This window comes from Magallana gigas, chromosome 4 (genome assembly GCF_963853765.1).
Source record: "Magallana gigas chromosome 4, xbMagGiga1.1, whole genome shotgun sequence".
NCBI classification, from domain to species: Eukaryota; Metazoa; Mollusca; class Bivalvia; order Ostreida; family Ostreidae; genus Magallana; species Magallana gigas.
The window spans coordinates 14,670,650-14,688,834 of NC_088856.1; the positions used below are offsets into that span (position 1 = coordinate 14,670,650).

At 32.5% G+C, this 18,185-nt stretch overlaps 2 protein-coding genes across 2 annotated transcripts; one reads left to right on the forward strand and one right to left on the reverse strand.

Annotated features, from left to right (window-relative positions):
* The first annotated feature begins 4,397 nt into the window (after nt 1-4,397).
* Nucleotides 4,398-8,110, forward strand: LOC105335642 (uncharacterized). The gene is made up of 9 exons (XM_066081411.1): nt 4,398-4,642; nt 5,056-5,159; nt 5,399-5,518; nt 5,627-5,703; nt 6,153-6,274; nt 6,422-6,567; nt 6,899-7,038; nt 7,308-7,514; nt 7,820-8,110. The coding sequence occupies exons 1-9, from the start codon at nt 4,469-4,471 to the stop codon at nt 8,038-8,040; spliced, it is 1,311 nt and encodes a 436-aa protein (XP_065937483.1). The 5' UTR covers nt 4,398-4,468; the 3' UTR covers nt 8,041-8,110.
* A 6-nt stretch (nt 8,111-8,116) lies between these two features.
* Nucleotides 8,117-9,969, reverse strand: LOC105319183 (uncharacterized). The gene is made up of 3 exons (XM_066081412.1): nt 9,701-9,969; nt 9,376-9,488; nt 8,117-9,237 (listed from the first exon to the last, which is right to left on the reverse strand). The coding sequence occupies exons 1-3, from the start codon at nt 9,849-9,851 to the stop codon at nt 8,350-8,352; spliced, it is 1,152 nt and encodes a 383-aa protein (XP_065937484.1). The 5' UTR covers nt 9,852-9,969; the 3' UTR covers nt 8,117-8,349.
* Between the last annotated feature and the right edge of the window lie 8,216 nt (nt 9,970-18,185).

Consider the following 18,185-nt stretch of genomic DNA (forward strand, 5'->3'; position numbering starts at 1 on the left):
TTGTAACAAAAAGATATGTGAAGAAGTTCAGGTATTGCTCTTTCAAAAACTGGTGCAGTTTGTATTTTTGAGAAGTTTTTAAGCCACCCAGCCATTGGATTAATTTTTTCCAATTTTTCTTTAAATTCTTGAACAGATGGTAAGGTTAGGTCTGCACTTTTATCACTGACACTGTAAGATGCTTGAGCACTGGTGTGTTTTCTGTCTTTACTTTCTTAAAATTCATATCTTGAGCCTTTTGGGGGAAAAGATTTCTACAGCGTGGTTTAATCCACCCGCATGCTTTGGATGTTGGAGCAATTTTACCAGTGTGCTTTTTAACTGTAATATCCACTATTCCGTATAGCAATGTTGCAATATGGTTGCAAGCTACCCCTTCTCTAAAAGTAAATAAAAGAATTATCTTTATGAAGAGAAAGTATGATAAATAATTAAAATATGATCTACATGTACACATTTGCATAGTAAATTTCATCCTTGATGAAAGATATGATGAAAGTTTTTGTTATTATATGCTCAGTGTCATGTCAAATTAAAAAAAATGCTTGTAAACACTAATTTATAATTTAATGTTGTATTGATTCAACAAATATAAATACACCATGCGATGCTTTTATAGTATATACCATGCAGTCATGGTTTATGCACACTCCTAAGAAAACTCGAAATTTTACTTTTATTAGTTTTACTTACCTTACAACACCATTGCATTCCGCAGTGTGGACTCTACCAGTGACTTTTGACAAGCACACCCAGGCTCTGTATGCTGGTTTCTTGTTTTTATCTTTGGTAGGAATTGATGGTAAACAGTTACATTTTACAATGCAATGTGAAGAGTCTTTCGAGACTAGATTTAATTCGATATTCTGAACGTGGCCTTCATCATAAAAAATTCTGGCTTTTAATTGACGTCTTGCAGACTGTTAGTTTGAATCAAAGGTACGTTTACTTAACACAAGATAGTTGTAAACTTCGTTTACCGTTAGGTCAGGGAAATGCTCACAGTCCGTTACCCAACCTTCTGTTAGATGCGATGGAACCAGTAAGTTTTCACCGAGCGGCGTGATTATTCTATCCTTTAGCGATACTATCAAATTGCCGCTAGGCCTATCGTTGTTCAGATCCAATCCCAATTCCTTCGCTCCCCTAGCTCTTCGTACAAGTTCCGGTTTATTTCCAAAAGTTGGTTGCCGACACTTTTTTAAAAATTCAATCAGTTGTTTTTTTGTCATTTTATCAAAAGACTCCATATTCTGTTTTTTGTATACACGTACACTGAATGGCGCCAGCGACTTTACCTACCGGAAGTAAGTACCTTCAATATTAGAGAGTCAAATAGGGGAAGTAACTTGGTTATCGAAAGAGGTTATATAGCTTAATCAAAACATTGTGCTGGACCTGTAAACAAAATAATAAGTTAAAGACACCAAATTTAAATAAGATTCTGACAAGTGGCTCGTTTCAGTGTGCATACTGATTATTTAGTAATATTTGAAATATCCATGACGTATCCATTTTCTTCCAATTGTATTTCAATAAAAGTATGAATTAACTTTAAAAAAAAGATAAATCTAATAAAGGAAAACTGGTTTTTATATATGATATTATGGCTTTCCTTAGTCATCATTACATCCTTATAATATTATTTGATGACTATTTGTTTATATCCATTATTTTGATGTTATTAAAACACATTTAACATAAACACAACGAGAAGTATTAGCACATGTTGCCTGATCCTCCATTTGTTAACATTTTGTGTAACTTCCTGTTTAACTTTCGTATTACGAGCCGCTTTGTGAGGAATCAATCGGTCAGTTCGATAAAAGTTTTTGATTTTCTATTGTCTAGTACGAGTATAAAAGGACAGTCTTGTCCATTTCTTGGGGAGTTGTCCAGAGATAACACTCCACTCAGGTACTGTTACAGCACCTAACTCACTTTCTGCAGCTTTTTGGCTTCTTTCACTTTAACTGTGAAATTTGATTAAGTCATTCATTGACTCATTCGGAATTTATTTCTTAAAAGTTTATTTCTGACAAAGTAATTTATTTTTTCCTTTGGAATAAATATTTTTGAATTATATTTTCTTATGAGAATTATTTAGAATATATTTGGAGTATTTTCCCACTTTTGGAGAATCATGCAGGCCTTTTTATAAATATTCCTGGAAAATATTTATTTTCCAACTTTTTCCCTGAATTTTTTATATTTATATTTCTGCCGAATATTCACATGTTCTGATTTTTGTTTATTTAAAAATTATATATATTTTGAGAATATTATTATTCAAATTCTTCATATTTTGAGTTTTTCATTTACAACTCATATTTATGGCCATAGTTGTTATCTCATATTGTAATTGTTTATCTTGAATCATCGTATCATTTTGTTATATAAATCATTTATCTTCAATTAGTCTTTTGTTGTCACCCTCTTCCAAAGCATATCCAGATCCAGAGATTCGAACTGTAGCCTGTAAGGAAGTCCTTGTTCAAGCAAATAGCTAGTGAATAATCTGTAACACGGCCTTATGGACAGCAGATTGTTTACTGGTTTGCAGGAGCGTGCACTCCCTTCCTTACTACACTAGCAAAATTTATATGGCAGTTGCTTATGTCATTTTAAAAAAAATATATGTACATTTAAAGGCCGAGCATTTTTACCAGGTATCTATGATGGTAATAATATATATATATATATATATATATATATATATATATATATATATATATATATATATATATATATATATATATATATATATATATATAATAATTAGTCAGAATTCATCTCTGATTGAATATCTTACTGTTCTAATTGTCTACGAGTGACCCTTTGGCAAACAATACTGAACACTTTAAATCTGTCATTTATTCATTTCTTGAAACGGCCGAAGCGCAATGGACGCAAATGAGGCAAATGCCTCACATTTGAACTACGATCAATGTTTTTAAAAAAGTATTTTATGCCAGGGTGTTAGACCAGACACGGGATCGTAAAAGTTAGAGGAGGCGAGCTGACTTTTTGACTCAGTCTAACTTTTTCACTATCTATTACTTTTTTTTATCAGTGAGACTGAGGTCAAAAGTAAGCACGTCCAACTTTTATGGGACACTTACATGGGAAATCCAAGTAAAATTTAAAGTTAAGATCAGCTATAGGAATTTATTATTGTGTTTTAATTGGATTATCATTATGATGTCGACCAATATAGGTAAGCAAAATACATGTAGTAGCAGTAGCACAATATAATGAGATGCCAGCATACATAAGTTCTACTTTCACTTTTTAAATGTGATCTCCCTTTGACAGCATACCGTATCATCATCTTTTAATATTTAGATAAGCTTATCATCGTTACCTATCCTACTGCATTTGTAAAGTTTCTGTCATTTTAATTGCAAAAGTTATTTTTTTTTTCATTTAAATGTCTGACTTGCAATATTGAGTTGACCCCATATTGACCCTGTATTAATAATTTTGTATTAAATTTGTGTATTACATGTAAGTAAGTGTAGACACTTATCATTTTTATATGAGTTATAATAGGAAGGAAGGAGTATTTCTTTCTTAATGTATTATAATGCATCAAATACAATGTAGGTCATGACCTTATGGGACTGTTCTGACCCCATGGGGGGGGGGGGGGGAAACTCTTTGTTAATTCACCTTTTCATATGTAAATTTAAGAAAAGTGTGCTGAAGGGGGTAGTCTCGTCCCCACTGCCCCTGCTCTACTCTACACACCCCTTCCCCACTCCGATGTTAAGTGTCTGTTGTTTTCCTGTAACATTGCTCTTTAGTGTTCTCTCAAATACCAATATTTATTCAACATTTTAGTGTAAATCTAATGTACACAACATTCCTATCACTTTTCATAAACATTTATAATGTAAAAATAGAATTATACTTTTTTAAATTGCGCAAATATCAGTTCGAAGTTCCTCCAGAGCTTTCAAATTTCCTCCCAAACGTTTAAAGAAAAGTTGTACATGCATGTGCACATCCTGGTTATAATGCCTGGCTACGTCATTTAAATATATATATATATATATATATATATATATATATATATATATATATATATATATATATATATATAATAAAGCCCTTCGAGCTTTATTTGATTTGAACACGTCCCGGCCAAAATCACCTGTGACTAGTAATACTCAAAGAATGATTCCTTATTCTTAAATCAATTCTATTTGAGACCGGTATTTTTTTTTAAGTATGGCGTAATCTCACAGTTTGGTGATGGTATGAGATAACAGATGAAGATATATGTCAATAAATCAGCATGCTCATTGATTGATAGCATTAATTTAACAAATTTTTGGAATTTTGCGTAGAAACCCGTCGAAACAAATCTGTATATAACACTGTGCCTGATAATAGGGTCTGTAAGTCTCGTCAGCTGACCAACGAGATTTGACGAGATTATTAACTTCCGGGTACCTCGAGCGATATGGCGTTATCGATATTGTATTGGGCAAACTATGTTGAGGGTTTAACAAAGATTAAAAGGAAAAGTGAAGCTGCAGTTGAGTCTCAGAGGGTTCTCCGTTTCGCGTTTGACGAGTTGCGTGTCATTACTGCCAATGTTCAAGCATCAATGAGGGACACATCATACAAAGTTCAGGTGCGTTGTTGATTTGTTACTCACGTATAGGCTTATTCTCTTTTGAGAAGTGGACAGGCATAGCCTACATCTTAAAAGAGAATTAGTATAGGCTTTAACATATCTTTTACTCTTTTGATAAAAAAAATCATTAACATTTCGAAAGATTGCTCCTTAAATGATGTAATCATACTTGAAAACAAAACAAACCATTTTTCTAACGTTATCGTAAATGCATAAACAAATCTGCAAGCAAGCACAGACATACCTATATATCTGATTATTGGATAATTCTATTGTAGCACACGTGTATGATTAGATTGTGTGTATGAATTACAACAGATTGAGAAAGATTAAATTTTTCGTCTGTTGACAAGTGTAGGTACATGTACATGTATTGTATCTCTTTTTAATGTTATAATGCATTGCAATAGATATTCCTTGAATCTGAAGATAACGGTGTGGTGGAGTCATCATCATGCGAGTGTCCTATGGGGAGGTATAAGTGTCATCATGTGGCAGCAACTCTCCTTTATGGGCAAGTGTTCTGGTATATCAATATATTATTGTAAAATGTGGTTAATGTTTGAAAATCATTGGACAATCTGTTCACTTTTGATCATTTGATGTGTATTAGATGTCAACTCAAGTTAGTAAATAATGAGTGAAAATTCTTCAGATATCATTATAAAATGCAACATGCATTTCTCATAATTGCTGTATATTCAGTTGTTTTTCCATCAAATATTTTTTACCATAATTCTTTATAAATTGCAGATATAAGAAGGCAAGCAAAACCGACATAAAATGCAGTTGGTTAAAACATCCAAAGTCAGCACAGCCAAAGATGACAACAACCATGGAGGAATTATTTCCACCAAAACAACCAGGATACAGGTACATGTAGTTTTTTTTTATTTTCAAAGCAATGTTTCAACAAAAAATACTTGATTTAAGTAAAAATTGTGGATATTTATATATCTAATATCACACACACACTTATAGAGCCTTAAAACGTGTGGTGACGGATGAAGACCGATTATATTTTTATAATCAACTTAGCCAATTAGGCAGATTTACAGGTTCTCCCAGTTCATGTTCAATTTCTTCCCTTTTAATATGTTCTCACGTTGGATGTATTCATTGTCTTTTTTTTTTTAAACTTGATTTGTTGGGGGGGGGGGGGTGTTGACTTTTTTTTTTTTTTCAGATTTATCATTATAAGATACTTTTTTGTGTATCTGGAATTTTGATATTAAATGTACTTTGATATTAGTGTTATTTTTTGGTTGTATTAAGCCATGGCTGTTATAACAATTTACTAAAAATGAATCAGACAAGCATATATAAGTGTATTGACACAAATGCTTGCAGTATATTTAATTTCAATATTTGTAATGTCAAATGTCAACGAACAAAAACCGAAGGTTCTTATTTAACAATATTCTCATAAGTTAATGCCAAGCAGAAACATGCACTTTGTGAATTTTATTTCAGACCAAAATATTTCTGATTTAATTTATTTGTACAGCAATGCACTGGATTCTGTCAAAAGAACCCACAACTGAAGATAGTCCTGTTGTCTTGATACAAGAACTATTTCAAAGTAAAGATTTCTTGGATGCTGAATGCAAGGAATCCTTTTTAAGGCATGTTTAAACCTAATATTTTGACAGCACTTTTATATTGCACTGTATCAATAATATTCTAATCAAGCCCATGATACATATATCAGCTTTTTCCCTTAAATATATCTTCTAACAGAATCACTATCTAATTAAAAACCATGATTATAGGGAGAAGCTTTCAATGTCCCCAGAGCAAATTATCCAGACTGCATGGACCACAATAGGGCAGAGGGAAAATACCTTGTGGGCCAAAGTTCGCAAGCTGCGTTTCACAGCATCCAATTTTGGACAGATTGTTACAGCTGTTCGAAAAAACAGGTATGATTTTCAAAAAACCTCATTAGTAAAGATGCATTACTAAATATTTAAAGATACTTAGTTTAAAGATATCAGTTTTTCTGAATTTTTAAAATCACACACTATTGAGAATATGATGTAAATTCTTCAACAGTAGCCCTGAACATATTTGAAAAAGCCATATATCTTACTTCGATGATTTCTTCATTTTAATGATCTACTTGAAAAAAATAAAAATAAAATTGACACCATATTGTGCTATTCAATAAATGATAAAACTACAGTAGCTTTATTTTATTTTAGAGTATGTTTTTTAAAATAACAAGATTTAGATCATTTCAAAATATTTTAGGTTAAACATGTCCTTGAAAAAAAGACTACTGAGTGCATACAACTTGGAAAAAAGAGCACCAATCCAATGGGGACTTGCCCATGAGAAGACTGCAATACAAGAATACTGCAAGGTCTTTGAAGTGAATGTTTTAGAGACAGGTAATTTTTTTTTAAGGATTTAATAGTTTATTGAGTTTGTTTGAAATTGTCATTATATTTGTGCAATTATAAATTGTTAAAAAATATGTTAAAACATTATTTACCATTAATTCTAGATAACCTAATTATTGACGACAATCCCCGCCTTTATATGTTTAAGACACATCATCTAAAAGTACTAAAAACTAAATACAGCAATGCATGCATTGTTCCCAAACACACACAATTCCTTTAATAATTTGAATAACCATTATTAAATATTGTTGTAGGAATTTGGCTTCATGAGTCTGGGCTACTTGGAGCCTCTCCAGATGGCTTTGTTCAAGGAAATCCAAAGAACATCACTGAACGAGTCCATCAACAAGAAAAGAACTCAACATTGCTGTCACCTGACATTGTTGAGGTGAAATGTCCATTTTCTGCCAGATCAATGACAATCAAAGAAGCTTGTTCAAATGTGAAGGATTTCTTTCTTGGTAAGCTAGCTAAAAAACCTATAAATTTATATTGTATGGGGATTTAATCTTGAATTGTGCACATTTATTAATAAATATATTGTAATACAAATGTACTTATATGAAAATATACATGTATGTGTCCTATTTGAGCTTTATTGAAGATTCATTGATGAAATATTATCAAAAATGTTCATGGTAACATTTCAATAACTTGCACTTCATTCTGAATATTGAAGTACTTTTATGACTAAACCTCTTATTTACATGCTGTCACTGCTATTCTACATGTAACCAATATATGAAATGACACTTCCCATTTCTAGATTGTAATCCAAGTGATAATTCACTTCACCTCAGAACACAACATGATTATTGGCACCAGATCCAAGGACAGTTGTACCTGACAGGAACACAGTGCTGTGACTTAGTAGTGTGGACTCAGGCAGACATTCAAGTTGTTCGTATCGAGAAAGATGCATCATGGTCATCAAACATCTTGAACATGATCGAGTTTTATTATAAAGTGTTTCTGCCAAGTTTATGATTCATTTTGTCTGTTATTCTTTGTCTGCATGTCTGTGGTATAATAAATAAATAAAATAAATGAGAAAATGGTTCAGTAACTTTTGTTAATCAAACCACAAGCCACGATACAGAGTTTGCATAGTTTTTTTCTTATGACATGATGTACATATTGGCTTTTGTTTGCGACGATGCTATACCAATAGAATTAATTAAACAAAGAATCTTAACTTTATTATCTCACATGTACATATGCATAGAAAATATAGTACACTGTGTTAACTAGAGGGTTGCAAATTCTAGATATGCATTTATTAACATAAGCATTGACCTACTGAATAGGTTCTTCAATGTCATACTTTTCTGCAATCTCTTTCAAAAGGGGAGCCTGTAAATTAACAAGGGCCACACAAAGTTGAAATATTTTAGTGGATAGGTGTCTATACTGTGACGGAATATGGCTCAGAATTTCAAAGTTCTTTATTCTTTCATTTGCCCGCTCCACATGGATTCTGCTTCTGCCTATTTTATAGCACAGTTGAGCTTCTTCCTTAGTGAAATGTGATTTGCTAGTGAGGAAAGGCGGGATATTTAGGGTGACACCATTTGGAAGTTTGTCAAAAATGTTGAATCCTTTGTCAGCCAGGATCATATCACCAGCTTGCAGCTTCTCTAATATGCCACAATGGTCCACTATTGCGGAGTCTGAGGTTGATCCAGGATAAAGATCGGAACAGAACACAAGAGCAGCATTAGGTGCAACACAAGTTAAAGCCTTTACTGTGTGGCGACTCTTGTAGTTACTGTATGCCAGTGACTGGCTATTCATATCTGTTGGGATGTCTTGTGTCACTTCTGTGGCGTCCATTGCAATTCTAGCCGATGAAAATTCTTCAAATGACTTTGGCATGGATCCTTGGCATTTCAGTTGACTTGGTATTCCGACAGCTTTCATGACCCCTTCAAACAAAATTTCATGCAGGGCATGCACAAATGTGTTGATAATATTGGACACAGTAGCACGACTAGTGTTGAACCTCTCTGCTAAATCAAGGTCCCTGCAGTTGAGTCGTAACTTCATTAATGTCATCAACAACTGATCGCTGACACTAAAGTTCACCACAGTCCAACCACCATAATAATTGAACGGGCCCATTCTCTCCACGAGGTTCTCCAAAATGTAAAAGGTATCTGCAGAAAATGATGTATACAGCAGCATCTGTACAAAAAGAAACCAACAACAACAATCACATTTATGTTATTAAAATACTGTTGAATAAAGTTTTTAAATATGCAAGCCAATAAGGAAATCTTTATACATGTACTGCAAAAATCTATAGTTTTCATTGTAACATACCTTTTCAGGGTCATTAATTATGTTCCCAATTGTCATGGACGGTTTTTTAAGCTTCAGCATGTAAATTTCTTGCTGCAACTTTACTAATTCCTCTTCCATATGTTTAAGGGATGCTGGAAGAATAACAACTGTTTACAATATATAAAGTCCCTAGTATACATGTTTATAAATATACAAACACATAGAAACACTTTGCTTGGAAGCATAAAAACACCGATAAAGGAGTATCACATTTTCTGTTTAATGTAAAAGTACTAAACGTATATATACATTGTACATGCATTTGTATCTGGTTGTGATAACACATTTTACACCATGTCGGTACCTTTATTATGTTGAGGACTTGAAGTTGCATACTCGTGATCATGAAGTACAGTTATGCTGTCTGGTACAGTAATATTGGAATTGGCCTCAACTTCAGCCTCAGCTCCCACATCTATGTTTGAAGCAGATATTTCCTCTACAGCAGGTTTCATAATTTTGCGTCTATGAAGAAATAAGAGACTAGCATATTACATGATCTGCCTTTTCACTTGATGCTGCTATAGTATTGCATTTTCTTCTTGTGAATTTTCAGTAAAATATTTTTTTAATGCACGCACCAGTATGTAAAATGAATGTTCAATCAGATCATTATAAACATACAATATTCATGTGCATATTCATTGTAGATGGATAACCTGCATGTACTTAAATCCAGAGTTTTTGAAATCTTTTTTCCACTGTCAGTCATTTGGACTGACAACCATCAAAAGTTTGTCAGTCCAGACTGATTTCTATCAGTCCAAACATTTTCAATAGAAAGATGAAAAACTACATGTACATGTATATTTGCCTTATAATTTCTCTCTTTTTTCCTTAAGTGATCTGATTTCTCCTAACTTTCACATTCTGGCTCCTGAGAACATTCTTATTTATCACTTCATTAATTATTTTTATTTCCTTCCCTCTCTCATTATCAACTTTCTTCTTGTTCTCTTTCTGCACATCTCATATGTAACTAGGGCTCGGTTGTCAGATAGCGGAGTTCTTATACCCCGAAAAAAATTATAAATGATTACATTGGGATTTTTGTGTGTATTTCTGTGTATTGCAATAAAAACATTCACTGAAAACCCTGTTTCGATGTATGCAATGTACATTGAAAAAACGTAACGAGACAACACTCGCCATCTTGGATTTATAGGGGGCCCTCAGTTCACGCTATGTTTAAAACAAGTTCTCCAATTTCTCCCATGATTTCTGACGACATCTAGGTTGGAAAATGATTGAAAGACTTATTCCTATTGTCTGACTACATCTGTTAGCTGCTTTATAAACACACCGTATCAATATGTACGAAATACTCGCCAAACTTATCGAAAGCAACGGAAGTAATAATTACTGAGGTGTTCCGAAAATGTATAATAAGTCTAGAGAGAGCGAAAAAAACCGCGAAAAACTCCTCTGGATTTATTGTATGTGTTCGGATCTCCTCAGTGAGTATGAAAATAAGTTATATTTTCGCAAGTTACTCTGTCCATATCTACCGGTCATTTGGACTGACAGGCAACCTCAAGTAATCGGTCCTTGGTTATTTTTATTGGTCTTGCCGACAGGACCGAAAGATTTCAAGAACTCTGTAAATCTGACATTATATCTTCACATTTATCTTTTGCATTACAGTTTACATGTAAACATGTTTTATAAATACATATAATATATGATAACACAATCTGTCTCCTAAATGTAATCATACATGTATGTAGTATAACTGGTAATGAAATATTTGTATTTTGTGGAACTGCGGATTTTCTGATACCTTTTTGGTATGGCTACATCTGGAAAACATCCAAAGTTTTTACTATAACTGAATATAGTTGGTCCATTCTCTTTCTTGCCATCGAGAAAATGGCAGCTGCAAATCCTGTCATTTGGATTATAATCTATGTCTGCTCTCCTAAAATTACGTGTTTTAACGATAAGTAAAATGTTTAGGCTCAAGTATTCTTAATTGTGCATTAAACTCAAATGAAATCTTTAATCAATCATTTATTTAAACCTTTTAATCAATTTAATAGGGTTTTTTTGTTCGGTAGTTTTGACCTGTTGACGTCTGCAACTCTCTTTGACTTTTCAGATATATATTTTGTTATGATTACTTACCTACATCGTTCAACCCATCGTTTCCTTTCCCTGACGTCGGTCGGAAATCGGTATAAATTGCACTGCAACTTTTTACCGGTCTTGTGTGTGCAACCGATGGCAAAACAATATACCATATTATTTCTCTATTTGTTTACCGAGTAGAGGTACCCGGAAGTGGTAAAGCGAAAGTGAAACCAAACGAGACTTACAGACCTTATTATGCCAGTGCCAAGGTGGCATTTTTGCACCCGCTTGAGATGCAGTTTCGGAAAAATCCATGTATACCAAATGATAGACCATTGTCTAGAGAGTATTAAACCACTTTTGTTTTTAGTGTGTTACACCTGACAGGTGAGATATTTACCTTTGAAAATTAAAATCCCATCGGAAAATGATAATTCCCATAGGAGAATTGATTCTCCTACAGGAAATATTGACAATCCTATAGGAATTAATAGTCCTATAGGAGAATGGTATTTCCTGTAGGATTTGATTAAGACATGAAGTTTTCCTATAGGATATAAAATTTTCCTCTCGGATTTTATCGAATCCTATCGAAATTGAAATTCCTATAGGAAGTTCTTGTATTCCGATAGGATATTTCAAATTACCTATAGGAATATTGTTTTTCCTATGGGAAAAATTATTTTCTATAGGAATTTATTTTTGAAAGGTAAATATCTCACCTGACAGGTGAGCTACAATGATAACAAAGGTGGTTGTTAACTCTTTCAGCAATGGTCTATTATATGGCATATTTGAATATTTCGATATATGCAGCTTAAGCGGGTGCAAAAATGCCACCTTGGCACTGGTATAATTATCCGGCACAGTGTTATATATTGTATTTTTGGTGAAATTGCATTGCTACAAATATAACAGTTTTTTAAATATTTTGTTTCTATCTATGTAGGAATTCTAGCAAAGCCGATAAAGTAAGATGTCTTTTGGAATTGTTACATCTGTTACCATGGTTACAGCAACAACTGTGACAATATGTTCCTCCACTTTTGTTTTCACGCCAGTTTACTTCATTGACCATTTCGCCGTTTAACGCCGATAAATTGATCGGCGCATTTCTTCGTATGCCGATATGGAACAAATGAAGTCCGCCCCGTTTAATCTGTTCCCCAAAACATGAAATGTGTTACCACAAATTGGATGAAATAGGTTATAACCGATTTTAAAAAACCGAAATTGCGAATTAAAACTTTGAAATAACGAATTCAGAACATCAAAGGTAACCCCTGCAGTACACTTGTATCTTAGTTTGGACAAGAATGCACGATAATTATGTATAAATGCATGTAGACAGTAAGCTCATAAGGTCATAGTTAGTGTATCTAACATTTAGTAAAATGTACCCCTAACATGTACTAAATCTTGTAATGTTTATGATCATTAAATTACATCAAATTCAAATTCAAAACAGAATGTATATACCCTCAAAATGCATCTTGTTAATATGCCAATCAATTAAATGATATATAATACATGTACTGTAACTTTTAATAAATTGTTTCGAAATGCATCGGATTTAAAGGAACGTGCATTCAAGAGAATCGTAAAAATATGCATGTACAATGTACAACATTTGCCGGTTAGCTGCAAAATGTGCTGGGTATGTATGCCCGCCAAATTCACAAAAATGAGCTAAACACTGTTTCACAGTTGATAAATTAGGTTTATCGGCTGTAAACTATAGTTTACGAACTGCAAACTATAGTTTACTGTTCGTTAATTATAGTTTTCATCTGTAAAACTATATTATAGTTTTCGAATGATAATTTAAGTTTATCTGTCTGCAAATAACGTTAACAATAGATTTTGCTGATGAATATAGATTCACATCTGTTCACTATAATTTACATTCTTTAACTATAGTTAAGATTTGTTAATCATAGTTTCACAATCGTGAAACTATATTTATCAGATAAACTATATTTTACAATAGCAAATGGTTGTTTTAGTTTTAATTATAGTTTTACGCCTCTGAAACATAGATAATCGCGTTAACTATGGTTTACAAATGTGACATATAGATTAACGTCTTTACTAGAGATCTCGAATTACACAACTCGTTCCCACAGATTATCTACTCGTTTTCTCGGATTGAGAATCCGTTATCACGAATTACTAACTCGTTCCCACAGATTATTAATTCGTTCCCACGATTTTTACAATCCGTTCTCTCGGATTGTAATTCGTTTTCTGTGTTTAAAAATCTTATCAAACGGATTTGAATTCGTTATTACGTTTTGATGAATACATTCATCTCTCGTATCCCTCATATCAATCAGTAGCTAGAACAGGCATTAGAATGGAACATAAAGTAAGTATATTAATTAAAGCGATTAAAGAGTAATGTTGACTAAAGTAATATACATTTATGTGTACACCGTTAGCTAACTACCTTTAATACTTTGATTCATAATGTATATATAAATATATTTTCTTGCAGGAGAAAATCTACAACTCAATTCACCAGCATGAAAGCACCTCCATTTTGACTTGCAATACAAAGACATTGTAAACGTTTTATTTCTAAAACATGGCGTCGTGATGTCCACTCGTCAGTTAAAAAGACACCTTAAAGATTTGCATCTTACAAAGAGAAATGATTTCTCCTCTAAACAAATCGATTTTTGAGTTTTGTATACAAACAGTTGGAATCATCTGGACATCATCATGGCAACAGATGTATGTATCAAAAATGTAAGTTAAGTGGTTTGAAAGTGAAAAGAGAAGATATTAGAAAATTGCTGAAGGTGATTGTTCCACATGCCGTGGATATCAGATCGAGAAGGAGATTGAAAAGGCGAAAAGGCGAAACTATTGGTCTAAAGGACCCAATAAGTACGATCAATTTAAAAAAAGAAGAATGATCCATATACATGTGTACATGTATATCTTTTAAACGAAGTAGCACGTGTGTGAAATGCTCATTATCTGCAATCCATAAAGAATGAAATTAATATTCGATGATGTTCTTCTGATGTATATATTTTTCTGGAACTGTTTGAAGTTCAAGACTATATTTGTTCGATCGATGTAGAAGTTCTGGAGCTTTGTCGACGAGAATGTACAATCGAAAACGTACTTCCAGGTGAATAAGAAATATTTGGATTTGGTTGCATTTTCATGGAGAAACTGAACTTTGCTCCACCGTTAAATATTTTTTAGGAAAAGGACCCTTACATAAATAATCATTCCTTGATCATGAATATGCTGTTGTCTTGTGATTTTCAAAATACAAGGAGATAAAATCGGTGTAACATGTGGTTTTGTATATAAGATATATGACAAGTTAAGCCCATTTAAAAGATTTAGTGCTGTTATGTCGATTACGAGCAAAAACTTAATTTAATATATATTTTTTCAAACGTTAATAATGGTGTTGTTGTGTATATATATATATATATATATATATATATATATATATATATATATATATATATATATATATATATATATATATATATGGGCCATCGCGAATGTGTTATTCAACTAGTAAAGCATTTTCAATGTTGATCAGTCTGCCAATTTGAATAATATTCGTTCGAACTCGGCGGAAGGGAAAAAGTCGAACGGGCCGGCTTACGACATGGCGGCTGGCTGCTACTAAAATTTACATTTGCATACAGATATACTAGGCTTGGGGCCAAAGATAGAAATGTTGCCAAAGCTGAAGGCGGAGATGATATATTTTGTCTTTAACTCTAACAAATCAGTTTTGGGAGTTGATTTTAATAAACCTGCCAGAGTAGTTACTCTGGCAATCCGGAAGTGAAAAAGTGTTTTGACCTATGCACAAATTAATACCGTTGACAACACTTAGTTCTTGAAAACAATCGCTAAATTCGATGTAATGTATTCTGAAGCATTGTTTTTAAGGGAAACTTATTTATAAATACCTTGAAAATAGTCAGATTATAGATGGTACGAACAATTTCGATATTTTTGTAGTCGTATGTATTCCTTCGCTAGAGTTCAACCAGACGCTCGACTGTCTCCGTAAATATATGACAAGAAAGAGTCTCTCTTGCTTTCCGGAGATTAACGGAGACGATTGAGCCTCTCGTTGAACGAGACAAGAGTTCAATATTGCTTGGATCTAAATGGCCATATTGATGACGTTAAGATTAAATATGATAGCAACGAGCTTATACTCAGTGCAGCGAGGCTCTAATAGTAACAACAAGGTATAAAATGAATTTATTCCAATATAAATTAAAATTTATTCCTGCTTTTGGACACTGCAAATATGGCTCTAATTTGTTTAACAAAGCGAATTAGATCATTAAATTGCTGGCGGCCATTTGTGTATTTTTATGAGGAGCAATTTTAGTTTTGATATCATCAGGTGGTATGACATGTATTTAGTTAGTATTTTATGTTTAGATCACTCATTGAAAAAGGTGTTACGAATAAACTCTGTTAACAATTAAACTCTGAATTCTATTTTGACCGTTTCTTAATAGGTGACGTCATTTAGTCAACTATGTTCTGGTGATAACATCTACTCGAAAGTGTGATATCATCTTTTAAAATGAGATGTCTCCTTTTTGAAACGGGAAGATATTAGACTGTTGCCCTATTTCATTATGTGATATCAATTATTTAAAAAAAACCCTGAAAACATATTCAATATGTAATATCGCCTTTCTGATATAATTGATTCAAACAGGTGATATCACGTATAGAAATAACAATATCTTTTTAATCACGTAGAACTGCTTAGCTGTAGACTTGCATTGAAGTTTTTAAAATCTCAAAATCTATGAAAAGAAATCATTGATGTCAATTCTACATTACAACTACGTGTTAAGAACACGGTGAAACAGTTAAATTGTAGTACTGTACCTTTAGCGACCACCGTTTTGGTAGTTTTTGCAAGAATAAAGCAACAAGTTTCAAAATAAAAAGACATTTTCTGAAAAAAAAACTGTGCCATAGGTTAACCGAATTTCTTATGAAACGTCAGGTACACAGTTTCATATTATGCTCAGTATCACAACCTTGATGTATTTTGAGCATTTAAACATGATTATACAAACACTTTAATATAAACTAATCTATAGAGGTCAAGTCACATGTATTTATACATTATTACATGTAGTTCACTACATATCAAATAGCTTACAATATTTCAAGAACTCTTTGTTTGTCGGCCATCAAACTTTACACAAAGGATGTTCATGATGATGGCAACATTTTAAAAACAATCAGTTTACATTTCCCAAAACATCAAAGGTAACCCCTGCAGTACACTTGTATCTTAGTTTGGACAAGAATGCACGATAATTATGTATAAATGCATGTAGACAGTAAGCTCATAAGGTCATAGTTAGTGTATCTAACATTTAGTAAAATGTACCCCTAACATGTACTAAATCTTGTAATGTTTATGATCATTAAATTACATCAAATTCAAATTCAAAACAGAATGTATATACCCTCAAAATGCATCTTGTTAATATGCCAATCAATTAAATGATATATAATACATGTACTGTAACTTTTAATAAATTGTTTCGAAATGCATCGGATTTAAAGGAACGTGCATTCAAGAGAATCGTAAAAATATGCATGTACAATGTACAACATTTGCCGGTTAGCTGCAAAATGTGCTGGGTATGTATGCCCGCCAAATTCACAAAAATGAGCTAAACACTGTTTCACAGTTGATAAATTAGGTTTATCGGCTGTAAACTATAGTTTACGAACTGCAAACTATAGTTTACTGTTCGTTAATTATAGTTTTCATCTGTAAAACTATATTATAGTTTTCGAATGATAATTTAAGTTTATCTGTCTGCAAATAACGTTAACAATAGATTTTGCTGATGAATATAGATTCACATCTGTTCACTATAATTTACATTCTTTAACTATAGTTAAGATTTGTTAATCATAGTTTCACAATCGTGAAACTATATTTATCAGATAAACTATATTTTACAATAGCAAATGGTTGTTTTAGTTTTAATTATAGTTTTACGCCTCTGAAACATAGATAATCGCGTTAACTATGGTTTACAAATGTGACATATAGATTAACGTCTTTACTAGAGTGTTCAGCCTAAACTATAGTTTACAACCGTTAAACCTAGTTTAACGGTTGTTAAATGAATCATGATTAGCTCATTTTTGTGAATATGGCGTGACATAGGTATGTGTAACACTTTAAAATTCCAGTCTTATTTATTTTACTTAATTATTTATTATTAAATTAATTACCTATCATTTTCCTTATTTTCAGTCACCCGTGCTACTTTTAGAATTGTTTATACGCAGTCACTCATAAGGAGTGATGTCCCGTTGTTTATACCAGATCTCTCATTAGGAGGGATGACAATTTACTATATATATATATATATATATATATATATATATATATATATATATATATATATATATATAGCGATAATTTAATACAGGGCGGTGCGTTTTTGACTCCGTTTGGACTACAATGTGATATTCTTTGGATTTATTGTTTATTGTGAACTTTGTTGATTTTATATATCTGTATCGAGATTTAACTGTTTATAAAATGTAAACAAAACATCGGACTTTTTATTCCCAAGGAGGAAATTTAATCTCCTGGGGGCGATCATTGCCTAGAGATTAAGAAGCTACCTGGTGGAAAATTGGTTTAATCAATTACATAAAAATTGGACGCG

Bases quoted from the DNA above. Each gene is read 5' to 3' on its own strand.
- LOC105335642 (XM_066081411.1), top strand. From the start codon at position 4,469: ATGGCGTTATCGATATTGTATTGGGCAAACTATGTTGAGGGTTTAACA. The intron at 5,704-6,152 runs GTTCTCCCAGTT...TTATTTGTACAG, and splicing joins CCAATTAGGCAGATTTACAG to CAATGCACTGGATTCTGTCA. The intron at 7,515-7,819 runs GTAAGCTAGCTA...TCCCATTTCTAG, and splicing joins TGTGAAGGATTTCTTTCTTG to ATTGTAATCCAAGTGATAAT.
- LOC105319183 (XM_066081412.1), bottom strand. From the start codon at position 9,851: ATGAAACCTGCTGTAGAGGAAATATCTGCTTCAAACATAGATGTGGGA. The intron at 9,489-9,700 runs GTACCGACATGG...TTATTCTTCCAG, and splicing joins AAGTCCTCAACATAATAAAG to CATCCCTTAAACATATGGAA. The intron at 9,238-9,375 runs GTATGTTACAAT...CTTTTTGTACAG, and splicing joins TAATTAATGACCCTGAAAAG to ATGCTGCTGTATACATCATT.